Source organism: Plecotus auritus, assembly GCF_963455305.1.
Source record: "Plecotus auritus genome assembly, chromosome: 6".
NCBI lineage: Eukaryota > Metazoa > Chordata > Mammalia > Chiroptera > Vespertilionidae > Plecotus > Plecotus auritus.
Genome location: NC_137773.1, coordinates 34,628,493 through 34,652,132, shown reverse-complemented (window position 1 = coordinate 34,652,132; position 23,640 = coordinate 34,628,493). Strand labels below are relative to the sequence as shown.

The following is a 23,640-nucleotide window of genomic DNA, read 5'->3' as shown; positions in this document are numbered from 1 at the left end:
AGCGGTCGTTGTTTCACGAAGTGGGCCCAGGTCATATACACGCTGTCCTGGACAATCTCATGGATTTTTTAGAAGGACTGGATAAAAACTCAGTTTTTTAGCTCTACAGCAGATCCGTGTGCCCCTGGGAGAAGTGCCCCTCAAGCTGTGATGCCACCTCCACATCTCGGGTAGGGTGGTGAGGTCCTAGGGAAGTCCACCCTTTGGTGGTTTCACACTCTAGCCTCAAACCCTGAGGTCTGACCCATTTGAGTCTGCTAACTGGTTAGCCACCTGACACCACACCATCAGGGAAATGTCAAAGGCATATAAAATGCTAAACCATTGCTTTTTCAAGCACTTCTTGAAGTCATTACCATGGAGTCATCTATTCCTCCTGGGAGACTAAAGGAGGATAGACAATGTAACATATTTTAATTGTGTCATGATTTGCTTTGACAGTGATGATTTTCTGTGATTGGCTATCAATGAATATCAACAATAGCAGATATTAATAAAACAAATAATTATATTAAAATCTAACTCTCCTTCACGCATGTACACATACACACAAAAGACATTCGGTGCCAACTGTTATATCTCTGGGCAGCGGAATTATAGTGAGTTTTAGCTTCTTACATTTTCAAAGACAAATTACTCCTATAACCACAAAATGGAATATGCATTTAAATACAGTGTGCACATACTCAGTACCCAGCATACTGGAGTTTTAACTTCAGTGTTTCCAACGTTTTTCTAGTTGCAACCCTCTGGCTCATTAAAATCCTTAGTGGTATTTATTTTTAAAAGAAAATGAAGCTGGTGAAGGGCTTTCCAGAACAATGAGAACTATGGGGGTGCTGAGAGCCCCAGGGAAGCATGAATGCTCCAGAAGGTGCTAGCAAGTGTCGGTTAGATTCTGATCTGAATCTAACATAGTTAATCTAACACAGAGGTGGTCATAGAAACTAGTGTTAGTTAATCTAACATAGAGGTGGTCATAGAAACTAGTGTTAGTTAATCTAACATAGAGGTGTCATAGAAACTAGCAAGAGATGAAAGGATTCAGAGGGCCTCGAGCATCAAGGAAGCAGCCTGACTGTTCTCTTCCTGCCCTAAATTTAGCTGTGTGAGTACAGGACACACTTGAGTGTCCTGGATAGGAAACTGGTAAAGAGGCCGGGTAAGTGACAGAGCCAACTGCAGGCTCTGCTGCACTTACAGATGGGGGCAGGATGGAGTGTGGCCCAGTGACTAACCAAAGGCATATGCAACATCCGACCTGAGTTACAGATCAGAAATCAAACAAGCTGAAACTTGGGATGAGGATGATTCTTTTATTAGCCAAAACCAGGCAGCAAGGTGTATTTTTAACAACCACCCTTTTACTTGGGGTTTTATTGCAGGATGCAGTCAGGCATAAGGGCTGGGCCTCATCCAGTCTGTAAAGGTCATGGAGGGGACCCAGCTTGTTCCTCAGGTCAGGAGCTGGCCCTGTGAACTTCACCAGTTAGTGAAATACACACAAGCAGCTACAGACAGGATTGCCTGCTGTGACAGGATGCCAAGGGTCTGCTGGAAGACTGTGGAGGTTCTGGTCACAGACAAGGGACAGGAGAGAGAAGACCAAGGTTCAAAATATGGGGGATGCGTAGGGGGAGGGCTTGGGAAAATGGAAAAGGAGTAGGGGGTTAAGAATACACAAATCCCAATGTCATCATCATTTGTGGATTAGATCCAAAGAAGACAGAAGAAAAAACTCTAGCCGTAGCCTTAGCTTGTGAGAGGTAGAAATGCACTAACTACTGTGATACTAGGTTTTCAAACAGACCAGAGCTTAGGTATCCAAATCAGCAGACCTCTTGCAGTGATCACCATGAGAGGGCTTATATTTATTACAATATATGAGACATTCAGCCTTGAGAGCTGGTAGCCAGGGCATCTAAGGTTGAGAAATCCTCTGAAAGAAGATTTGATTTTTGCAAGCAGGCTTAAGTCCTAGGAGGCAAGTTGTAGAATAAGGTGTGTGATCGGGCTATGTAACAGGGTTTCTGGACCACCCCCCCAAAAGAAAAAGATATAATCACATACCTTTTTGGATCTGATGAATGGCAACCAGGCCTATTCTCTTAGGAGTAAAATGGCTCCAAAGGCACTTCCTCCCAAGGTAAGTTCCTTGGGCAGGGACTCCTGTCATGTATCTCAGTGTCCAGCACAGGCCTGGAGGGTGGTAGGCCCTCCCTGAGTCAGTGCCTGAGCGACTCAGCCTACCAGAAAAAATGCACAGCTTCCCTAAGTCTCTACCTCCCCTAGCAAATATTGAAGTGACTTCTGTGTCTAGAGCTGTGGATGGAGGAGGAAGATTGAGGTTCCTTATCTATGAGTCAAGCTCTGTGCCTCTGCCACAAGAAGCCAGACCAAAATTCATTCTCTCAATTTTATTTCTTCATTAGCATTGCTCATAGTGCCATTCCTCATGAGCTTAACCCACAACATTGTCCCCTACACTGTACTATGCATGGTGTTTAAAGGTATTTCTTGAAAGGCTTTTGTGAAATAAGTTTGGGAACCACAACATATCACATTTCCTTTCCTTGGAGATTCAGGATGACACCAGTCTGTTAAAGGCTCTGAAAAGTCCTACAGTAAGAAAAGCTGTTTCTTGGTGAATCACAAACTAAAACAAGTACCTTTACTGAGGAACTTATCAAAGTCATTCATATATCCATCTCAAAAGAAGGAATGAGAATCTCGCTGTCTCCTCACTTCAGCCATAGAGCCCTATTTTTTGGTGCACTACCTCTTCAATTTCACCAAACACCATGGTTTTGTTGAATATAATTTGAGCAATACTGACTCAGAGTGTCTTGGACCTGTGACTTGAGAGTATTAGATCACAAATGTGCTTGCTCTTTCCTCTTCCACACAATTCTCATTTACCCCTCCACTCCCTCACTTCCCCACTCTGGGACTCAAGTACTCTTTTTTTTTTTTTTTAAATATATTTTATTGATTTTTTACAGAGAGGAAAGGAGAGGGATAGAGAGTTAGAAACATCGATGAGAAAGAAACATCGATCAGCTGCCTCCTGCACACCTCCCACTGGGGATGTGCCTGCAACCAAGCTACGTGCCCTTGACCGGAATCGAACCCGGGACCCCCCAGTCTGCAGGCCGACGCTCCATCCACTGAGCCAAACCGGTTTTGGCGGGACTCAAGTACTCTTAACTTATCGCTCAGATCTGCTTATTCCCTTGCTGTTCTATGGGAATGTATGTCCATCATCATCAATGGAAATTTCACTGGGGCAAAAGCCATGTCACATGTTTCTTAGTTCACAACTCCTACATCTTCCAGCATTGTGCAGTGCTGTGCTAGGCACAAGGGAGCGACTCAAAGAGGCCTGAACTAAATCAAGTTGTCTTTAAACATCAGTGAAGAAAAAAGTGCCATAGTACTATGAAGGCAAAGATGATTCCTCAAAGAAACTGCCTCAGTTTCCCCATGACACTTATTTTTAGCTATCATTTATTGAGGGTTTACTATGGTTGCTGGCTAAATTTATGTGATGCAATATTAATCTGCACAGCAACCCCACAAGGTGGGGGGCTACTATAATCCCTTAGGCTAGAAGGTCAGAGGTCAAGGGGGTAGAGAATGGCATGAAGCCCACATGGTCCTAGGCCTGAAAAGACAGCAGACAACATCACATTCCTCAGGAAGAGCTCTGGGCAGAGTCCAGCAGTGCTGCAGAGCAAGGCACACAGAGATTTGGGGAAGGAGCTGTCTGGTCATCAGATTCAACCTTGTTCCAAATGTTGACTTTTCCTTTTAAGTTCAGTATATGACTGGGTTCTGGACCCAAGAGGAGAAAAAGACACCAGCTTCAAGTTTCAGAGCTAGAAGCAAGCCCTTCCATCACCACCCCTAAGGGAAGTGGGCAACCTCCAGTGCCTCCTCCCTACATCCACCCCAGCCTTGACCAGACCCTAAGGAGGAGCACTTCCATGATCCCAGCCCTGAACTCATGCTCTGCACAGGGAAGTGTGTAACTGGTGGCCCCAGGCATGCAGGACTGCTGCCTGTTCAGACACTCTCATGCTAGTCTGGCTTCAGCTCTGTCCTAATGCAGGCCCAGGGCTGAGTATGCTCGGTTCCAGCTAACTGGAAAATCCTTCCAGGTTTCCATGAGTATGTCAGAAGCTCAGGTGAGAAGTGGACTTTGACACCAGACAGAAGAGTTTGATAACAGGGCATCCTGGTTGTGAGATACAGGTTTTAGGAAGAGGTGTCAAGAGGCAGCTTGAGCAAACCAGAAGGAGTAGTCCTAAAGCAGCCAAGATATTCTGTAGGTGCTGGTGAGGCCCAGTGGCTTCTGACCAACTGAAAGGACAACACACATGAGTGGACAGTGACAGCTTCCATCACCATCCCTAATGGAAGTGGGCAACCCCTACTCACCTCAGCAGCCAGAGCAGGATGACTAGGGACTTCTTCCTATCTTTGCTTTAACCCTAATGTAATAGCATGTGGGCATGTACACTGTGCCGGCAAGGCAAAGCTACTCACGTGCATCCTCTCATTTCTGCCTCATAATAATTCTATGAGTTGTTGTTATCCTCAGTTGACAGACAATAAAACCACAGCTCAGAGATGTGATTTGCCTGAAGCCACAATTTAAGAAATGGCAGCTCTGACACCAAGGTCCACACTCCTAACTGCTGAGCTCCACTGCCTCTACCTGATTTCCATTGAACATCATGGCATCCCAAGTGTTCCCCAGGGCTGGCCACCTGCTCCAGAGCCGCCTAGGCCTAGGTGGGCCCTGCAGTTCAGCAGTCCTATTAGAAGCCCCTGAGCATCCAGACCCCCACTCATCTCTCCACGGAGGCCTTCTGAAGGGAGGAGACCTGGCCCAGCCATTCCAAAAGAGCCTTGTGTTGCATACCCCATCACCATGCCTGCAATTGTCTGCCACCTGTAAGGGTCTGGGCCTCGCAGACAAGAAAACAATCCCTCCATAGCACACTTTGGGTGAAAACTAGACAAGCAGGCCAATCTGGTTAACTGATTAATACACATCCTCCAGGAAATGTTTCTTGACACCTTCTCATGGCATAAGTCAGTGGTCGGCAAACTCATTAGTCAACAGAGTGGCAAACCCGCGAGCCGCAGTTTGCCGACCACTGGCATAGGTGGTCCTGCATCATCACCAAGTTTCTCTTGCCTGGACCTATCCCTGGACAGACGCCTCCTTGGGGTGGGGATAGGTCTTGTTCGGGCTTATATTTCAGTGCCAGGCACAACTCTTAGTGAGGACCTGCTAAATGATGGTACTTCCCTCACATGCCTTGTATCTGGCCACGATCTTAACTAGGCCCTGAGCTACTTAGGGGCTGGTACCCTGGCTTCCCCCTCTTTTGATATCTTCCCCAAGCTCTCAGAAGAGGCCGGCTGGCACCCAGTAGGTGTATCCAACACAGATGAGCAGATGGCAGAGCCCCTCTCCCATCTCTCACAGGGCTGGTTGCCCTTCACTGCACTTATGAAAGTCGGTAACTATCTGGGTTGGTTGGTTCTTTCTCCCAACTAAACTGTGAACTCCAAAAAGCAGAGACCATTTCTTCCCCCAACATTCCTAAGCTCTCATACAGAGTCTAGCATGGTGCCTGGAACACAATAAGTACTCAATAAATATGTGGAATGAATGGGAAAGGGTCTTCAATAAAGCAAAAGCAAATAGCAGAATAGAGATCTTGGTCACCTTTCCTTTTTACTTAAGGACCAAAACCGAAGTTCTGAGTGGGCAGATGCCCAGGACTTCCAAATATCCACATGCTCTAGCTGAAGGGGCTCAGGGTAGGTCACCTTCTGAGAACAGTGAGTGTGGGTGTGCAGCACTGTTCTAAGAAGCAGAATGGAGCAGTGTTTTTACTGGGCGTGGCCCCAGACCTCAGTTCCTATCCCATCATCTGGACATAGAACATAAGCAACCACAGCAGTGACCAGACACGGAACTGCTAGCTCAGGATGTCTCTCGAGGTGCCAGTCATGCAGGCCCGGCACCATGTTGGGAAATGGCGTTAGGCAATGGTCATGCCAGTGACTCACCACTGTGTGCAGACAAAGAAAATGGTTCAGATTCAGCTAACTATAGCTTTGTGGAAGGTCTTGCTAAAACTTACTAGGTGTAGCGGTTAACAATGCAGATTTTTTTTTCAATAGATGGAGTTACACATATGTTGATATATATGCAATCTGATATGTATGCTATTTTGTTGTATTGACAACAAGCTTCAAAACTTCATTATGTCAAATTTTCTGAAGGTGTTAACATCATAGATATTTTTCGCTTAAAAATGTCAAATTTCATGCCAAAAAAAGAGCATTTGCGGGAAGTTTTAATTCATTACTTTATTTTGAAGAAAAGTGTTGCTGAAAGTTATCGTATATACTTCGGGAAGCTTACAGTGAACATGCTCCATCTCAAGATACTTGTAAAAGCTGGTTTAAACACTTTAAGTGATGATTTCAATGTGAAAGACAAAGAACGTCCAGGTCAATTTGAACCATGCTTTGATTGTAAAACAACCAGAATGGGCCGGAAGACACAGCAAAGTAACTTTGCTTCATGATAATGCACCATCACACACTTCAAAACCAGTTAAAGACACGTTAAAAGATCTTGCCTGGGAAGTATTAACCCACCCGCTGTATTCACCAGATCTTGTTTCTTCAGATTACCACTTGTTCCAATTGATGGCACATGCACTTTCTGAGCAGCACTTCAAAATGTACGAAGAAGTGGAAAATTGGGTCTCTGAATGGTTTGCCTCAAAACAAAAAAAGTTCTATTGGGATGATATGCATAAATTACCTGAAAGATGGGGAAATGTGTAGCTAGTGATGGACATTACTTTGAATAAAGCACTTTTGATGTTTCTCTTGAAATTATCATGTTTTCTTTGATTACAAAATCTGCATTATTAACCAGTACACCTAGTAACTATGTACAAGGGGTTAACTTGACTAATATGAGAGTAAGGATTTGGCGTAAGCTACTTTTCCAGCTCTAGTAACAGGTTTCCCTGGCTGTTCCCACTCCCCTATGTGACCACTACCAAACACCTATGGTAGCTGGGACAGGTGTGATGGATGTGGGTGCAAACAGGATCAAGGTCTCTGGCCACCATGAGAACGGACCCACTGACTGTGACCTCATAAACTCTGCTCAGTTTCAGAGCCAGCCAGGCACAGACAAGGAAAATGTACAGGTTTGCTGTGTGGACAATAGTTGTCTCAGAGATGATGTAGCAGTGGCATCTCCCATCCCACGCCCTGAAAACTAAAAAGAGGAAGCTTGATGGAAGAAATGAAACTGAGGTTGTACTTGACCTAATGACAGTGTCTATGAAAACTCCAGTGATAGGGGTACCATGGCATTTGGAAACCAGAAAACACAGGCTGGCTGGTTTGCACATCATGTCGGCTTTCCCATTATGGTCAAAGCCCCTTTGGCTCTCACGGCAGCCTGGAGTTGGTGGAGCAGGACTCTTGTGTCCATTTGAGTTGTAAGGAAACAGGTCCAGGTCGTTAACTGACTCACTCTAGGTCCTACAGGATGTAAACTGCCAAGCCAAAACTAGAAAATGTCTTCTGATTCCTATCTAGTGACTTCTGTGGTCTCCCTGCATGTGCCACATAAATTCTGGACCTCTGTTTCTTTATCTCTATAGTGAGAAGAATCATGCCTAGCTCACGCTATCGGGCATGTCACCTGTAAGAGTCTCCAATAAGCAGAGAGTCAAAAGTCCCAGAATATGTGCAAAACCTAACTATTAACACACCAATTATGACAGTGCTTTCCATAGGGAAACCCTTGGTGTTATTGAGAGACCTGGGAGAGTAATAAGCAATACAGCTCTTCTGCTGCCTGACTGTAAACTTTGGAAGAGGTACCTTCTCTTGCTAAGAATCAGGTGCCTCTTCCTACCACTTACGCTGATATAGAGTATGGAACAATAAGTAATAGCATGACAACAGGACAGCAGGATATGGGACCCTCCTCGAGTACTTACTGATTATATGCCACCCCAGGCGAGTCCTTTCATGTTTTCTTATCACTAAAAATGGGGGTGGTTTCCCTTCTAGCTGGCCTCCCACAATTGCTATGGAGCCACCAATAAGACTAATAAGATTTTATCTATGAAAGGGTCCAAAGAGAGATGGCTGATTCCAAGACTGGGGCAGACCAAGTCCAGGGTGAGACCAGAATACCTGATGATGTCAGAAAGCAAGGAAATCTATAGAAACTGATGGAGACATGGCAAATGGACACAAGAACCAGCTTGAGAGTAGAAATTTGAGCATCATAGTAATGACACGATAGTGCGTAATCCACTAAATTAAAAAAATCCATAAACCGACATTGATAGTACATAAAATAAAAAGAAGGGAAGGGCAGAAGGGAAGTTCTTGTTTACAGATGAATGCCAAATAATAAATGCAGAAGAAATGACAGAAATAGAAAAATCACCATTTTTTAGCCACTATGGAAATAACAGATTCAGGTAAGATCATCAGGAAATGCTAAAGCTACTTGGTAAAAGACTGTGATCCAGAATGTGCTGAAATCTGCAGACATCATCTTAATCAAATGACCAAACTGAACATCACCAATGACAGGACAAAGCCACATTGGGTGCCTTCTGACATGACACCAGAGAGGGACTCAACATCTCATACAATTGTCCTACTAAAACATTTGATCTGAATCCAAGCGTGAGATGAACCTGATTGAAGGACATTCTGCAAAACAACTGGCCTGGACTCTTCAAAAAGGTCACTGTCATGAAAAAGTTTTTTTAAAAGCTGAGGAACTGTTTAAAATTATGAGACTAAAGAAACCAGACAGCCAAATGCAATGTATGATCCTGAAATGGATCCTGGATCATGAAAGAAAGCCAAATAAATTTATAAAGGAGATTATTAGGACAATTAAGGGAATTTCAAAATAAACCATATAATATATAACAGTCAAAAATAAATGTATAGCCCAGCCGACATGGCTCAGTAGTTTAGCATCGACCTAAGAACCAGGAGGTCACAGTTTGATTCCTGGTCAGGGCACATGCCCAATTTCAGGCTCAATCCCCAATAGGTGGCGTGTAGGAGGCGGCCGATTGATGATTCTTTCTCATCATTGATGTTTCTCTCTCCTTCTCCCTCTCCCTTCCTCTCTGAAATCAATAAGAATATATTTTTTTAAAATAAATGTATACATACGCGTGCATACACATACACACACACACATGCACACACGAGTTGGGAGGACAAAATGTTAACAACTGGTGGATCTAGAGAAAAATGTTCAGTGTACTATTCTTATAACTTTATTATAGGTTTGAAAAGTTTTAAAATAAAAGAAACAAACAAACAAAAAAGCTGTCAGAACTGCCAGTGGTGTCACAGTTGAATTGGGTACTCGCCTGTCAGGTACTCCAGGACAGCGGCCATGTACACGGGCGCCCCCACTCCAATCCTGTACTTGGGGTGGCCTTTCTTGATGTACCGCAGCATCCGCCCCACAGGGAAGATGACTCCTGCCTTGGCGGACCTGGAGGTTTTGGTGGACTTCTTCTTCCCGCCCCGGCTTGACATGGCGGTGGCCCTGGAGCTGGATCAGTAAGCACACTGGGGAAGCAAGAGGCACACCATCAGGATCATTGGGACAGCGCCATTTCCCTTTCCCCTTATACTCTGGCCCCTGGGAGAAATAGGTCCTGGCAGCAGCAGCCCTCCGAGCCCTGTTGATACTCTATACCAGCCTTGGGCAAACTACGGCCCACGGGCCAGATCCGACTGTTCTATCCGGTTCTCTTGCTCTCCCCTCCGCTCCTTTACTTTGAATTTATATTAGTTTACACAAACACTCCATCCATGCTTTTGTTCTGGCCCTCCGGTCCAGTTTAAGAACCCATTGTGGCCCTCGAGTCAAAAAGTTTGCCCACCCCTGCTCTATACTGAGGTGCTGCAGCCCCTGAAGAGAGAATGGCTTAGCTTTTTACATTTTATACCATGACATCAATTTTATCAGCCCCTTCCATTTAAAGGTTACTTTGACAGTGACTGTCCTTAAGTGTCTTGCTTTTATGCTGCATGATGTAAAAGAAAATGGGAATTCTTGGCTGTGTTTTACACACTTGTTTAATAATTGCATTCTCATATACTGGAGACCAGAACTAATAAATTTGCTGAAGTCTTCATAAAGAAAATAAAAACGATGTCACCTGTCCTAGAATGAAGCTTTAAAGCCAGTTACCTATGTTCTTTGATGAAAGCAGCATCTGTACCTTATAATCCTTAATCTGTGAGAGGCAGGAACAGCTCACAGGAGCTCAGTGGGTGGCCACATTGGAATAAGAGGCTCCTGGACACTTCCAGTCTGCTGAACAGGCCTGCCCTTAGAAAAGTGTTTTTCCTTCCCTGCTCCTCCCGTTCCTATCCCAAATGACACTCAGTCCAGAGGATGTCCCCTCTTCAGCACCTCTGTGGGGTCCTCTCCTCTCCACCCCAACTATGACTAGATCCAGGTCATCACTATCTTAACTGAATGATCACAAATGTCTCCTGAAAAGGTCTCCCACCACTGGCTCCCTTTCCTGTAATCCACCTCCTTCCATGGGCAGGGTTATCATTAAACACACAAATCTGAATATATCATAACCCTGGTCTTAAAGTGTTCCCTGGCTGCCAAATTCACAAGATAAAATCAGGACCCTTGGCCTGTCAAGCAGTGCCCTAAAATCTAGGCCTGGCACACCCATCCAGCTTTATTTTGTGCTTCTTGTGGTTGGTGTGTAGTCCCCCCAGATGCCTTCCTCTGCAGTAGTTGTGCTTGGGCTAGGATCTCCTCCATCCTTCACACTTGCTTTCTGCCCTCTGCCAACCCTTCTCTGAGTACTCGAATCCAGATGCTCCACCCTCTAGGCTCCCATGTGCTTCATGCATGATAGGCACATACCCCGTCTCTCCCATCAGACTGCAAGTTCTTGAGTCTGCCCATAACTGTGCTGCTAGTGTAGCACCACACAGTAAAATCTGAAATGCTTGCTAACAGCATTCAAGTCACCATGCATTCTCTTCAGGAACTATGCTGGGGAATGGAGATAGCAGTGCACAACACAGTGTGATCCCTGTTCTCGCAGAGCAGGTGGGGAAGAGAGACAAAAAACCCTACAGTCATTTAAATGGTAGTGTGAAAGGCCAGTGCAGGGTGCTAGGAGAGAGGCTGTGATGAGGTCTCTGCCTATTTAGGGGCACCAGGCAAGCTTTTCCTAGAGGACATTTACTAGTATGCTCTGACCATTGAACCAAATGGGCAGGTCTCCCATTTACGGGTAAACTGAGGTTAGGTTCCATGGGCCCCTAAAACTCCAACAGTCCATGACTCTATGATCGTAGAGGCCACAGAGTTAGACGTCCTTATTACTCTGATGGCCAAACCTGTATTTGGGACATGCCATGATATGTACCTAACATCAGTGTGACCAACCCTCAAGATCATCTCAAATTGGCTGCCTGACAGAGATGGCCAAAACAGCTGAGAGCAGCATTCCTGGACACTCTGAGGCAGCTGTACTAATAGGCCTAATAGAATTAAGGGGCTCAAGCCCTGATTCTGGAAGATGTTGGAGGGGGCTGAAGACACTGGGAAGAGAACCCTATATTTCACCCTATCAAAGGGCGCCAAATCTTAATTGATCACTGAGTGCTAAAGAGTCCTATAAGGGTCTGAGTTATTCTGAAACATTTACTTGGCTCCATTTCTTGCTGTAATGAGCTCCATTTAAAACATCCCCTGCAAACAGGTGCCTGTGCTCACTCAGAGCAGAAAATGGTATGTATACACATGTGTGTTTGCAGGGAAAGCTGTCACTGAGTTTCCTAGCAGTCTTTTGCTTTACTACAAATGTGTTTCACAGACCATTTTTTACAGATCAACTCTGTACTTTTGGACTAAGTGCTTTTCATATTTGAATGTTTCCCCTTTTTTCAGGAGAGGCCTGTGGTCAGCGATGATTAATGCAATTCAGCCCCGTTCTTATTGGAGCACAGACTTCAGCTCTTGTCTCCAGGTGGCCCTGTTTGGGGCGGCCCCTGTCCTACCCCAGAGGAGCCATTAGCACTCAGAAACCTGATGGGTTCTAAACACACTTATTCCTTAAAAGTGATGCTCCTGGTGCTTCCCTCTGAATCTAGCCAAGAGTGGTTACATCGCCCTGGGCAGTTTGGCTCAGTTGTTAGAGCGTTGGCCCTCAGACCAAAGGGTTTAAGGTTCAATTCCCAGTCAAGGGGCACATACTATGGTTGTGGGCTTGATCCCAGGCCCTGGGAGGGGCTCGTGCAGGAGGCAACCAATCAATATGTCTCTTGCACATGAATGTTTCTCTCTCTCCCCCTCTTCTCTCCACTTTTCTCTCCCTATAAAAAGAAAAAAAAATCAATGGAAAGAATATCCTCAGGTGAGGATTTTTAAAAAGAGTCATTACATCATCCACATGCTGGTAACTCACAGGCCTCCAGCCCAGTGCATATCTGGCTGTTGAGTCCCAGAGCTCTGTTCTGATTGCCTGTGGCAAGGGCTCACTTGGAAGTCCCACAGGTGCCTTAAACTCTTCTGGGTTTCTCAGCTCCATCATTGGCAACATCATGCATTAAGCTACCAAGAGAGAGTCAACCTGGCCCCACTTCTCTGCTCACCTCCCAGCACCCAATCGTTAGCCAAACTGCTGAGCCCACCTCCGTAACTTTTCAAGCCTCTTCCCTTCTCTTTACCCCACCCCACCTTGGTTCAGCTCTACTACTTACCTACTTCCCCAGCACCAGTCTGGTCCCATAGACACTAGAGGATTTTTGCCCACTTTGCTAGTTCTTCATCGCCTAAGCCAGCCACAAACAGCATCCTTCAACTGCTTCTGCAGCACTGCTTCCTGCCACCCTGCCTGGGTTCAGATGCCCCAGGCTGCCCCTGACTTCCCGACCTGTGATGCTGTGCCCAGAATGTCTTTATACATGCTGTTTCTTCTGCCTATCCTCCTGCCAACCTGAACTGTGCCCACACGAACCCTCTTCTTGGACCTGGCCATGGACTGGAACTGCTATTTGCTTCATGTTCCCATAGCACATATCCTGGCACATATCTGTGTGCCTCCCTCCCCAACTTGACTGAATTGCAAGCTGCTTGATGCCAGGCACTGTAGTTAATTCATCTCTAGTTCTCTGGGTCCCAGGAAAGATCTAAAAATTCATGGACCCTCAAGTGCCACTCTGCTCAATGATCTTCATGTCTCATTTGAGTCCAGTTCTCTCTGATAAAGCAGAGCTAAGTCATTATTCCTTCCCCAAGGGAGGCTATCCTGCAAGATTCTGTTGCTCATCCCTCCCCATGCTCTTTCTGCAATTCTAACTATAGATCCCCAAGCTGCAGCCACAGCTATGAGAATTCTGACGAAGCCATGCAGCCTCATGACATCCAGTAATATGTGGGAATATCAACTTGTAGCTTGCAGTCTCCAGATAAACCCATGAATGTGCAGGCCCATCCTGCTCTTCAGAGGGGAAGGAGATATGGGCAGCTATGGCCAGGCTCCAATGTGGATAGTGGCTGTTGAGCACTGAGGTTAGTAACTAAAATTCCAAAATCAGACTGATCTGGTTCAAGTCACGGCTCTGCTCCTTACAGCCTATGTGTCCTTGGGCACATGATATAGCCCCTGAGTCTATTTCCTCATCAGTTAAGTGGAAATGATGATAGAATAGACCTCAAAGAGTTGAATAAGAGCATGCATATCCTATATAATAAAAGGGTAATATGCAAATTGACCCTAACGGCGGAACCACCAGAATGACTGCTCGACCAGTCACTATGAGGCACACTGACCAACTCTTGGTCCCTTTCCCTGGCCGGCAGGCTCCGATTGCCTGATGGTGAACGGGGAACCGGGGGGTGGGTGGCGGCAGGGGGTGGGGCCACCCCCGGGTAGCGGGGGAAGATGGTCTAAATTGCAGGCCAGCCCTAGGGACCATACCTGCGCATGAATTTCGTGCGCCGGGCTTCTAGTAAGAATATAAGAGAATTAAATACAAGCATGCAGGTAAAGGCCTGTCACCCACTGAGTACTCAGTAAAGTTAATAAAAATGATGACAATGTGCATAAGATGCAAAAAGACCATCTCAAAGAACTGGAATTGGATATTTGTATTGATGAGGGCAGCGCTAGCTGCTATAATAAGCTCCTACAGCTTATTTTTCACTCGTGAAAAGTCCCAAGTGGGTTTCAACGACTAGCCAATGCTTCTCCACAGGATGATTCATGGATCCACACTCCCATTAATCCATCACAATTCCCATGGTTACCATGGAAGGAAAAAGGCCATGGAGGAAAACACATGGAGGTTTTCAGGGCCCAGACCTAGAAGTGAGGCATACTACTTCTAACCATGATCCATCACCTAGTACTTGATCACATGGCAACTGCAAGAGAAGTTGAGAAATGTCCTCTACCTATTTGCTCAGAAGAAAACAGGAAACAGTCAGCCTGTCACATGACAAACCAACTAAAGATGACCCTGAAACCAGGTCTGGATGACCAACCAAAGCCTGCTGAGCCCTGTTTGACCCATGTCCTACACCCAGCCTCTTCTGAGAAATGGATAGTTCTCATCATAGAAAAAGTAACTTCTGATGCACTCAGCTTCTCCTCAGGGGACAGACGTTGCTTACAGGAGAAACACCAACACTCTCTTATCAACAGACAAAGCTGTGTCCTTCCTTCCTGGACTCATCATCCAGGACACCTCATTCAGTAAACTAGAAGCCCTTACCCCTGTAAAGGGCCCCACATGCTCTGAAGGTAATAAAAGGTATTCAGGCAACCTTAGCATCTGTACATCACATTATGTTCATATACATTAGCTTGGCTACCATTTTTACTGTTATCAGGTCAGGAAATGAAGCTTCTGCGGTTGATCCTGAAGGTATCTCTGTGGTATTTATCTCTGAAGCTCCTCTAACTATAAATCAATCACAACAGACAGGAACCTTGTTTGCAGAAACCCAAAGTTTACTCAGAGATACACTGTTGGGAGAGGAGCTTTACAGAGATGAGCCAGGCATGAGGGAGATGCAAGTCTCTGGAAAACATGATCTGTTCTCATAGCACAGACTAATTAGAAGCCTGGCTGTGAGGATGTGTAAGATGGACATGAAAACCCCAAGCCCTCTACTACTGAGGAGGGCAAAGGGCCATCCTACCTACCACACCACTCCACTCTACTCCTCCCCAACAGGACACCCTAACAGGCTTCTCACTGCATAGCAAACCACCTTCATTCCCATCTACAGTGTTTGGTACATGCTCAGGCTGGAACGCTCTCTCCGCCTTCTGCCTGGGACTATCCTACTTAGTGGTTCCCAAACCTTCTCTGCTAATGCAGACCTATCAAGGATCTTTCTCTTCTACATTCCTGCCTTGTCCCCCAATCAGAGTCTAGTTTGGGGCAGCCCATACCCAGCTCCAGCCTTGCACACAAGGCCCTGCTTACGTCCTTCCCTATGTCTAGCAACCAGGGATCCACCAGGCTGGATTGCTCCCAGTTTTCTCAGTGGACATTCCTGCTGTAGCCCCTGAACCCAGCTAAAAATCCCTTATAATGTCCCTAGGCCTGCCACCATTCTTTAATATGTTCAATTGCTTTCTCAATCTTATATAAAGTACTCTGCAAATACAGTCCCAGGCCTTCCTTCCAACCTAATTGCCCCTCTAGATCCAATTTATATAAACATTCTAAAACCAACTACCTCACCCTCAACACTTATTACCCTGTATCATCACTGCCTATTTCCTTATCTTTTGTCAGCTCTGCTCACTACTATATCTCTGCCTGCTACCTGGAAGACTCTTAAATGCTGGCTGAATGTTTGTTGATTAGTTGGCATTTACTGTGGAGGAGTCTCTTGACAAAGATGAGAGTAGCATTTCCAAAGGTCACGGGGCTCAGAGATATGGAAGTGGGACACCACTTGGGGACCTTCTCTAGGACCAGTCATGTACACATACCTGGCTAATCCCTGTGGAAATCCAGGGATCTTGTGGAACTACTTTGGGGATTCCCCAGGAAAGGAACACTATTGTCCTGATACCTGAGGTGGGAGCCATGCAGAAGCCTTCCACTCCCTGACAATTCTATGGCTCCAATGACCTCTCTTCTTGCCACCGGACCAGCTCATTAACACAGATTAGACTGCAGCCGTGGGAAAACTACGGCCCGCGGGCCGGATCCGGCTGTTCTATCCGGTTCTCTTGCTCTCCCCTCCGCTCCTTTACTTTGAATTTATATTAGTTCACACAAACACTCCAGCCATGCTTTTGTTCTGGCCCTCCGGTCCAGTTTAAGAACCCATTGTGGCCCTCGAGTCAAAAAGTTTGCCCACCCCTGGATTAGAGGATAGTACTTACCTTCCTCACATCTATAAGAGACTGACCTCTGTTAAAGATGCAGCAGAAAAAAAAAATCTTAAATAGGGCACTCACAAAACCACTGAAATGATCAGTCATAAAGTCTTTTATTATCTAAGCAATGAATTCATGCATATTGATCCTGACTGAATATTATAACTGCTGGGAAGCTGTTAGTCAGACATCCCTATCTTCAGTACCTGAGGATAAAGGAATCTGAGCTATCAGTGCTCAAGTCACTGTAGCTGAGGGAAGATTGCCCCATCCTTTCCATGCAGCTGGATAAATGCCCATGTGTCCACATGCATTTATCACCTTCCCATCAACTCCAATCACAAAGGCTAACCTGAGATACTTAATTCTGAAGTATAGGACATTAATCCTATTTACAGCATTCTCTTGTTTACTCCTATCACATCAAATGGTTAACGATGTTGCTGCTGTCATATCCCCAGAGGCCTGTGGATATACTACACAAGCATCATTCACAGAGCTGGGGTTCACAAGCTATGCTCTGATTGGTTCAGAACAGGGACCTTCGGGTACTCTAGCCAATCAGAAAGAACATCTCTCTCCATTCATAAAACACTACATCATAAAGTGAGCCCGATGATTAAAGAATTTAATCTACCCTGGGGGAACCAAGGAACTGCAAACAGGGAGTAAAGAATAAATAAGATAGTAAATAAATCCTAAACCGCACATCTTGCTCCAGCAGACATGTTAGATTTTTAGTGGCAGGGGAAAAACAAAACCCAAACACAAGTGTTATTCACCATAAGCAGGAAACAGTTTGCAGGAAACTAGTCTGGGATCAAGATTTCACCTCTGCAAACCCTCACCAAGTCCAACTACACGCACAAGGGGCCCAACTGTCTCCTCTTCATGGTCTGCTTCCTCAGCTGCACGAAGAAAATCACCACTTGCCCTAGCCCAGTGGTCGACAAACTGCAGCTCAAGAGCCGCGGTTTGCTGCTCTGTTGACTAATGAGTTTGCCGACCACTGCCCTAGCGGTTTGGCGCAGTGGATAGAGTGTCAGCCTGTAGACTGAAGAAGCGCCAGGGGTTTGATTCTGGTCAGGGCACATTCCCAGGTTGCGGTTGCGGGCTTGATCCCCAGTAGGGGGCGTGCAGGAGGCAGCTGATGAATGATTCTCTCTCATCATTGATGTTTCTATCTTTCCCTCTCCCTTCCTCTCTGAAATCAATAAAAATATATTTTTAAAAAAATGAATCACCACTATACAGGGTGTGGCAAAAGTAGGCTTACAGTTGTTTGTATGGAAAATAATACAATAATAAACTTTTGCATACTCACAACAGTAAACCTACTTTTGCCTCACTCTGTATTTCAATAGCAAGGCACTGTCTGCTTGCTTTACCAGGAAACTTTCCTTCACACCTCCTCTCCCTTTTAAAGGCTGTGTCAAACTAAGATGACCACTCCAATGGAAGACTATCAAAGGTCAAGTTAAAAGGTGAACTTTAGCAGGGCAGAGCCCGGTCAGATTTGGCATCTAGAAACCATTCAATATTTGTTGAATAGAGGAAGAGTTCCCAATAAGAATAAAGAATTTCTGACCACATCTCTCTCCTGCTCAGTCACTGCTGTTAGGATGAAGTCTAAATCCCTCAGCATATTTCTGATCAGGATTCTCTGTGATTTGGCCCTTTTGGCCCTCTAGCTTCACCTGACTCTCCTCCTGGATCCAGCCATCCTGAACCTCCGGCAGCTCCCCCACATGGTCTTTTTTCTCATTATCCTAAGACTCTGCACATGTGGTTCCCCAGGCCTCAAACACTTACCCTGCCCTGCCCTCCTTTGCCCAGCCAATTGTTACTTGGCCTTTCTGTGCCTGGTAAAGGCTTGCTCCAGTTAGGTTACCGTCCTGGGGGCCCCTATGGGAGCAATTGTGGCCTCCTGCACTGACCTCACAACAGCCGCTTGCCTGTCTTTTCAACATGTCACCTTTCCAAGGAAAAGGACTGGGCATTTCTTGATCATGGTAACTGTCCCCAGTGCCTGACCCAGAGTTAATTCCCAGGAAATATTTATTGAAAGACACTGATCTGGCAGGTTTAATCCAAGCAAACAACCTATACAACTTTTTGGTATGAAGAGCTAACCCACTCAGGCTCACTCATAAGAGCTGAGGTGAGGCCCAATGTACTTCTAGAGCTACAGAAAGTGAGGAGAACCCATAGGACCAGCATACCCCCCACTACCCCTTCCCCTCCCCAGCCCGTGTGCCAAGAATGGAGCTCTGAAAAACCCAACACAAATCCAAAGGCATGCCCAAACAAGAACTAGAGGCTGCTGCAATTCTGATGACCACCACATACAGATTTTTAGGTTTTCAGTGTGTTCTTTTGTTAATTTAAATAAATCTCCTTTAAATGACTTAGGGCAGCATTAGCTCTGCAATATTAGAAGCTGTAAAGAGCAGCTACAGTGTTTGGACAGGTTATGGTCCGAACCTGTGGTCCCACGTGGCTAAGTGATATAAGCTTCGGGAGGTGCAGCAAGTAAACAAAGCTTGATCAGGTGCATGAGTAGATTCGAAACCCAGGAGTTGTAACCACGCCCTTACTTTGCCTCGTGGAATCTGGCTATAAAATAGACTCGGCGTGCAGGTCCTGGCCCTGCCTCGCCATCAGAGAGGGCAGCGTCCCACCCAGACCCAGCTTTCTTCTCATCTGTCTTTTCTTAATCCTTCACTGCCCTCTCTCAGGCTCACCGAACCTGGCCATGCTGGCGCGGGACAAGAGGCACGTCCCAGAATACATGTATTTCAAGCCTCTCTCTGGGAAAGGAATGAGGGCCCTCCCCAAGTTCCGCCATCTCCAGGACCAGAAGAAGTGGCAGACTAAGATGCGCCACTCCCTGGCCATTTGGTATAGACGAAGCCAGTGACTTACAGTTGTGCATGTGATGGTCTAGACCAGTGGTTGGCAAACTGCGGCTCACAAGCCACATGCAGCTCGCGAGCCGTAGTTTGCTGACCACTGTGAGCAGCGGTCGCCAACTTTTCGGGCCTCATGGACCACCAGTGTCTGCAGACCACTGGTTGGCGACCGCTGTTCTAGACAACTCTCAAAGTTTAACAAAATGTGAACTATCCCTTCCTCATTTTGAAGGCCCTGCCTCAAACTACCTTCACTTACTTTAACTCCTTCTATCCTTTTTAATACCTTTATCACCATACAGTGGGGACAGGTTAAAACAAAATGACTGGAGAGATTTTCCAGTCTACTAAAACTTTTCTGGGGGAAAAATTTAAAGTCTTGGCGGTGCTTGTTTAAAGAAAAAATAGGTTTACAAATATGTGTATTTATCAACTAGCCTCTTGTGCAAGGTTGAGATGCTACTGCCCAACTTTGGTTAGTTGTGTACAGGGGTATGAATTCCAGTTGCAGCATGAGGTGTCCATTTCGGAGCTAATAACTCGGAGCTCTGACCGCAGAGCACTCTAAAGGTGGCCTGTAGTAGGTGGATTCCACCTAACTTAGAATTGGAGCCTCCCACGCAAACCTAAAGCTGTTCAAAATTCCCCTGAGGCCCTGGAGCAGAGCGCCCTGGAACAAAGCACTGCCCTGCTCCCCCCTTTAACGGTAAAACCTCAAACCACAAAGGTGGAAGAAAAAGAGAAGCTAGCAGGGGTGCCCCTCTAATTGTCTATTCTTATAGGCTGTTTATTAAATCATTAAAATCTTACAGGGACTTCACGGTCATTGTAATTACTGAATTCAAGGTCTGTCTCGGTTGAAGCCTTTCACTTTCAAACTCGGGGATATTTTCCCTAACATCTTGTCTAAAAGAACCTTCCAAGCAATCTATTAACAAGATCCTGGAGTGATCTGTGGTCCCTGCAGGAGTGGAGGTGGGGCGCACCATCCACACACCTGTTGTCAGGTGACCCGGCAGTAGCATCCTTAGAACTCGCCTGGAACTGAACTCCGCCCCACCCCACCCCACCCCACCCCCGAGGAGTCTCTTCCCTCCTGGCCTTCTCCACCAGGGGAGTCTGCAGCCTTCCGGAGTTACCTTTAAAACTCGCAACCTAGAGCAAACAAAAGGCCCGGAGCCCAACAAGAACAGCGGGGGTTTCGTGGCCCCTTCTCAGGCCAGTCTCTGGACAACCCTCTTGCCCAGCCCGGCTCCAGTCCCGCAAGTGTCCTCCAACAGCCCCCACCCCACCCGCCCTCCCAGCAGATAGAGCCCGGCGCCTATACCGCGGCTACCCGGTTCTAGGGCCCGATTATTGTGCTGGGGCCGGCAACTCGCGGGCCGGTGGGGCCTCGCCGAGTCCAACTCCATGCACAACCGCTCCTGGGCGCCCAGGCCGGCCAACCGGCGCCATGGGGCCTCCTCCGGACTCAGGCCGAGCCGTCTGCCCGCCAGCCCAAGGAAGGGTCGCTGGGAAAGGGGCCCAACTGTCTCCTCCGCACAAAAGCGCCCGCGCGCGGGCAGGAGGACGCGGTTGTGAGGAGTTGGCTTCCGGGTTTGCTTTCTGAACAAAACCAAAGGGAATCCCGCGCGGCCCCGGTATGGCCCGGGAAGGCGCCGTGCGCGGGAGACCCCGGCGTGGGCCGCGCCAAGCCCAGTGGCTCGAGCCGGACAGCGCAACCCGGTGCGCTCCAGGCCGGGCCGCTCCCAGGCACCCGCGACCGGACCGGGCAGCCGGGACCGGGCGCGCGGCGAGGGCTCCGCGCGGCACTTACGGGCGGCTCGGCGGCGGCAGCAAGGTGTTCGGTCTGTGCCCTCTGGGCCGCTCGCGCCTTTTCTCTCCGCGCTCCTCGCTGGCCCGCCCGCCCCCTCGCTTCCCGCCCGCACACCCCGCGCTCGCCCCCTCCGCCCGGCTCCGCTGCCGAGTGAACTGGAACCAGTAGCTGCGGTCCCAGAATTCCCACAATGCACAGCGCGCCGCTCGTCACATCCCGTCCAGTCCGCGCGCGTCCGGCCACCCCTCCCGCGCCGCCCCGGCCTTGACCCCAACCTCGCCGCCACGCGCGCGGCGGCTCTCCTCGCTCTGCCGCCGGACGTCGGTCGGTCTGTCCCCGGCTGCACCGAGGGCCTAGCGTCCGGCCCTCTGTCCTCAGGCACCGCGCACCAACGCTGGACGCCAGACGCAGGTCCACCAGAGCAGAGATGCCCTGGCAGAAGTGCTTCTCCAGCGCACGTCCCAGGCTGTGTGTCTCCAGTGGCACTTACTGAGCGCCTACTGTGTTCCTGGCCCTCAGCATGGGACTTGCGCTGCCTCATCTCTGGAATCCTTCCCATTAACCCAGAGAAGGAGGCACAATTGCTGTTACCACTTTTCCCTTCCCAGCCAATGCAAGCCTTTCGCGCACCTCAGAGCCCCCTCCTCCCCGCCGCTGTCTTTAGATAAAAGCCCCCGGAATTTTCTGCCCCTTGACCAACTATCCTGCTTCATCATGACCACCAGAAGTTTGGACCTGCTTTGCACACGGAAGCCATTAGCTACTTCTTCCATTGAGCAAACGTTCACAATTGAACCCAGTTGGGATTCACTAATGTAAACAGTGGTTCTTTATCACCACACGCGTGTTTTAAAAACTGCAGACAGGCAGAAAGAGGAGGGGCCCACCTGTGAATCTCTAAATTGGGTTTCTCTCGCGAAGGCGGTAGTGCCCTATCCTGGGTAGATAGGGCCCTATCCCTACTGCCAAAGTGTGGAGGGGGAAGCCACCTGAGCACCTGGTTGCAGACCAAATTTAAATAACAATATACACCCAGCAGGGTTGATGTGCTGTTTAAGGTACCGTCCCCTTGCATCAAATCCCTCCCGCCCTCAGGCTGACTTCTAGAGCAGGGGCGCTAACCTCTTCCCATCACCAGGGTGTTTTGCACTGGACTTTGCAAAGCAGTGTCCAATCCATGCCACTCATGCATTCATTGATTCAGTTAAGTATGGAAGTCATGCTTTGGGCCATGCACCAATTTGGGTGATTAAGATAAAGCAGTGAACAGAACAGGCAAATTTCCCTGCCCTCCTGGAGGTTGCAGTCTAGGAGGGAAAGAAACACAATCAGCGAAAGAGATGATGTGGTAAATGGTATAAATGCTGTGGGGGAAAATAAGGCAGGGATGGAGGATTTGGAGTGTGAAGTGAGATGGAGTTTCAAATGTTAGAGAAGACCTCCCTGACAAGGTGACATTTAAGCAAAGACCTGAAGGAATTAATGGAGCAAGCCATGCGGATATCTGGGGGAAGAGTATTCCAAGCATGAGGAACAACAGCAAGTGCAAAGGTCCTGAGGCAAAGGAATAGTGTGTTCTTACCACACAAAAAATAAAGGTTAATTATGTGATATGATAGCAGTGTTAACTAAAGGGAAAGGGATAAACATTGCAATACATAAATGTGTCAAGTCAACATGTTGTACACCTTAAACTTACAGTGTTATGTCAGTAATATTTTGATTTTTAAAAAGGAATAGTGGGTGTGAGGTTGGAATGGAATGAGTGAAGGGGAGAGTTATAAGAGATGAATCTGGGGAAATCATGCTGTGTGTCCCAAAATGATGCATTAAGGATGTGTGAGACCCCCCACCACCAGGGAAGTTGCAGAAGGATGTCAGAGGAAGGTGCAGAGACCACCTGCCTTATTACTATGTCCTTCCTTGGGTCCTTGAGCAGGCCCTCAGTTCTGCAGGGGTCAGCCACCAGGGGAGGTTTCTGTGGGCCACAGCAAGTCAGGAGGATGCTAGACTTCCTTTATTCACTCAACTGACACTTGCTGAGCACTACTGTGCGCCAGGCCCATGCCAGGCTCCTTCCTAGGGAGAGCAACATTCTAGGTGTGCTGTCAGGCCAGGCCTGTATGGAGAGGAGAAGATGCCTGCAGCCTTCTGGTGCCTTGGTGATGGACAAACCTGAGGCTTCTTCTTCCCCAGGTCCTCAGTAATGGCCAAGGCCAGACACAAAGGATGATTGTCCAATAAATGTCAATCTGCAACCCTAGGGGGCCACGAAGGAACTCACTCACCTCCACCCCAGCATTGGTTTCTGATGGTGACTTAGAAGTAGGTGATGTTCAAAAGGCTGCTTTTGCTCTCCATCTTATTGTACACTCACCATGTACCAGGTCACATAGGTCCCATCATTTCACCCTCTCAA

The 23,640-nt window shown here is 47.4% G+C and overlaps 1 protein-coding gene across 4 annotated transcripts in view; it reads right to left on the bottom strand.

The window, feature by feature from the left end:
• The window catches only part of MACROH2A1 (macroH2A.1 histone), an 85,649-nt gene extending 64,241 nt beyond the window's left edge, over positions 1-21,408 (bottom strand). For 2 of the 4 annotated variants that reach the window (XM_080675703.1, XM_080675705.1), the window contains exons 1-2: positions 21,222-21,408; positions 9,468-9,672 (exon numbers count right to left, since the gene is read on the bottom strand). In XM_080675703.1, the coding sequence (XP_080531829.1) occupies positions 9,468-9,639 (172 nt within the window). In that variant the 5' untranslated portion in view covers positions 9,640-9,672; positions 21,222-21,408. The remainder of the gene's footprint in view (positions 1-9,467; positions 9,673-21,221) is intronic. The other 2 variants (XM_080675702.1, XM_080675704.1) reach the window with 1 other exon arrangement.
• Between the last annotated feature and the right edge of the window lie 2,232 nt (positions 21,409-23,640).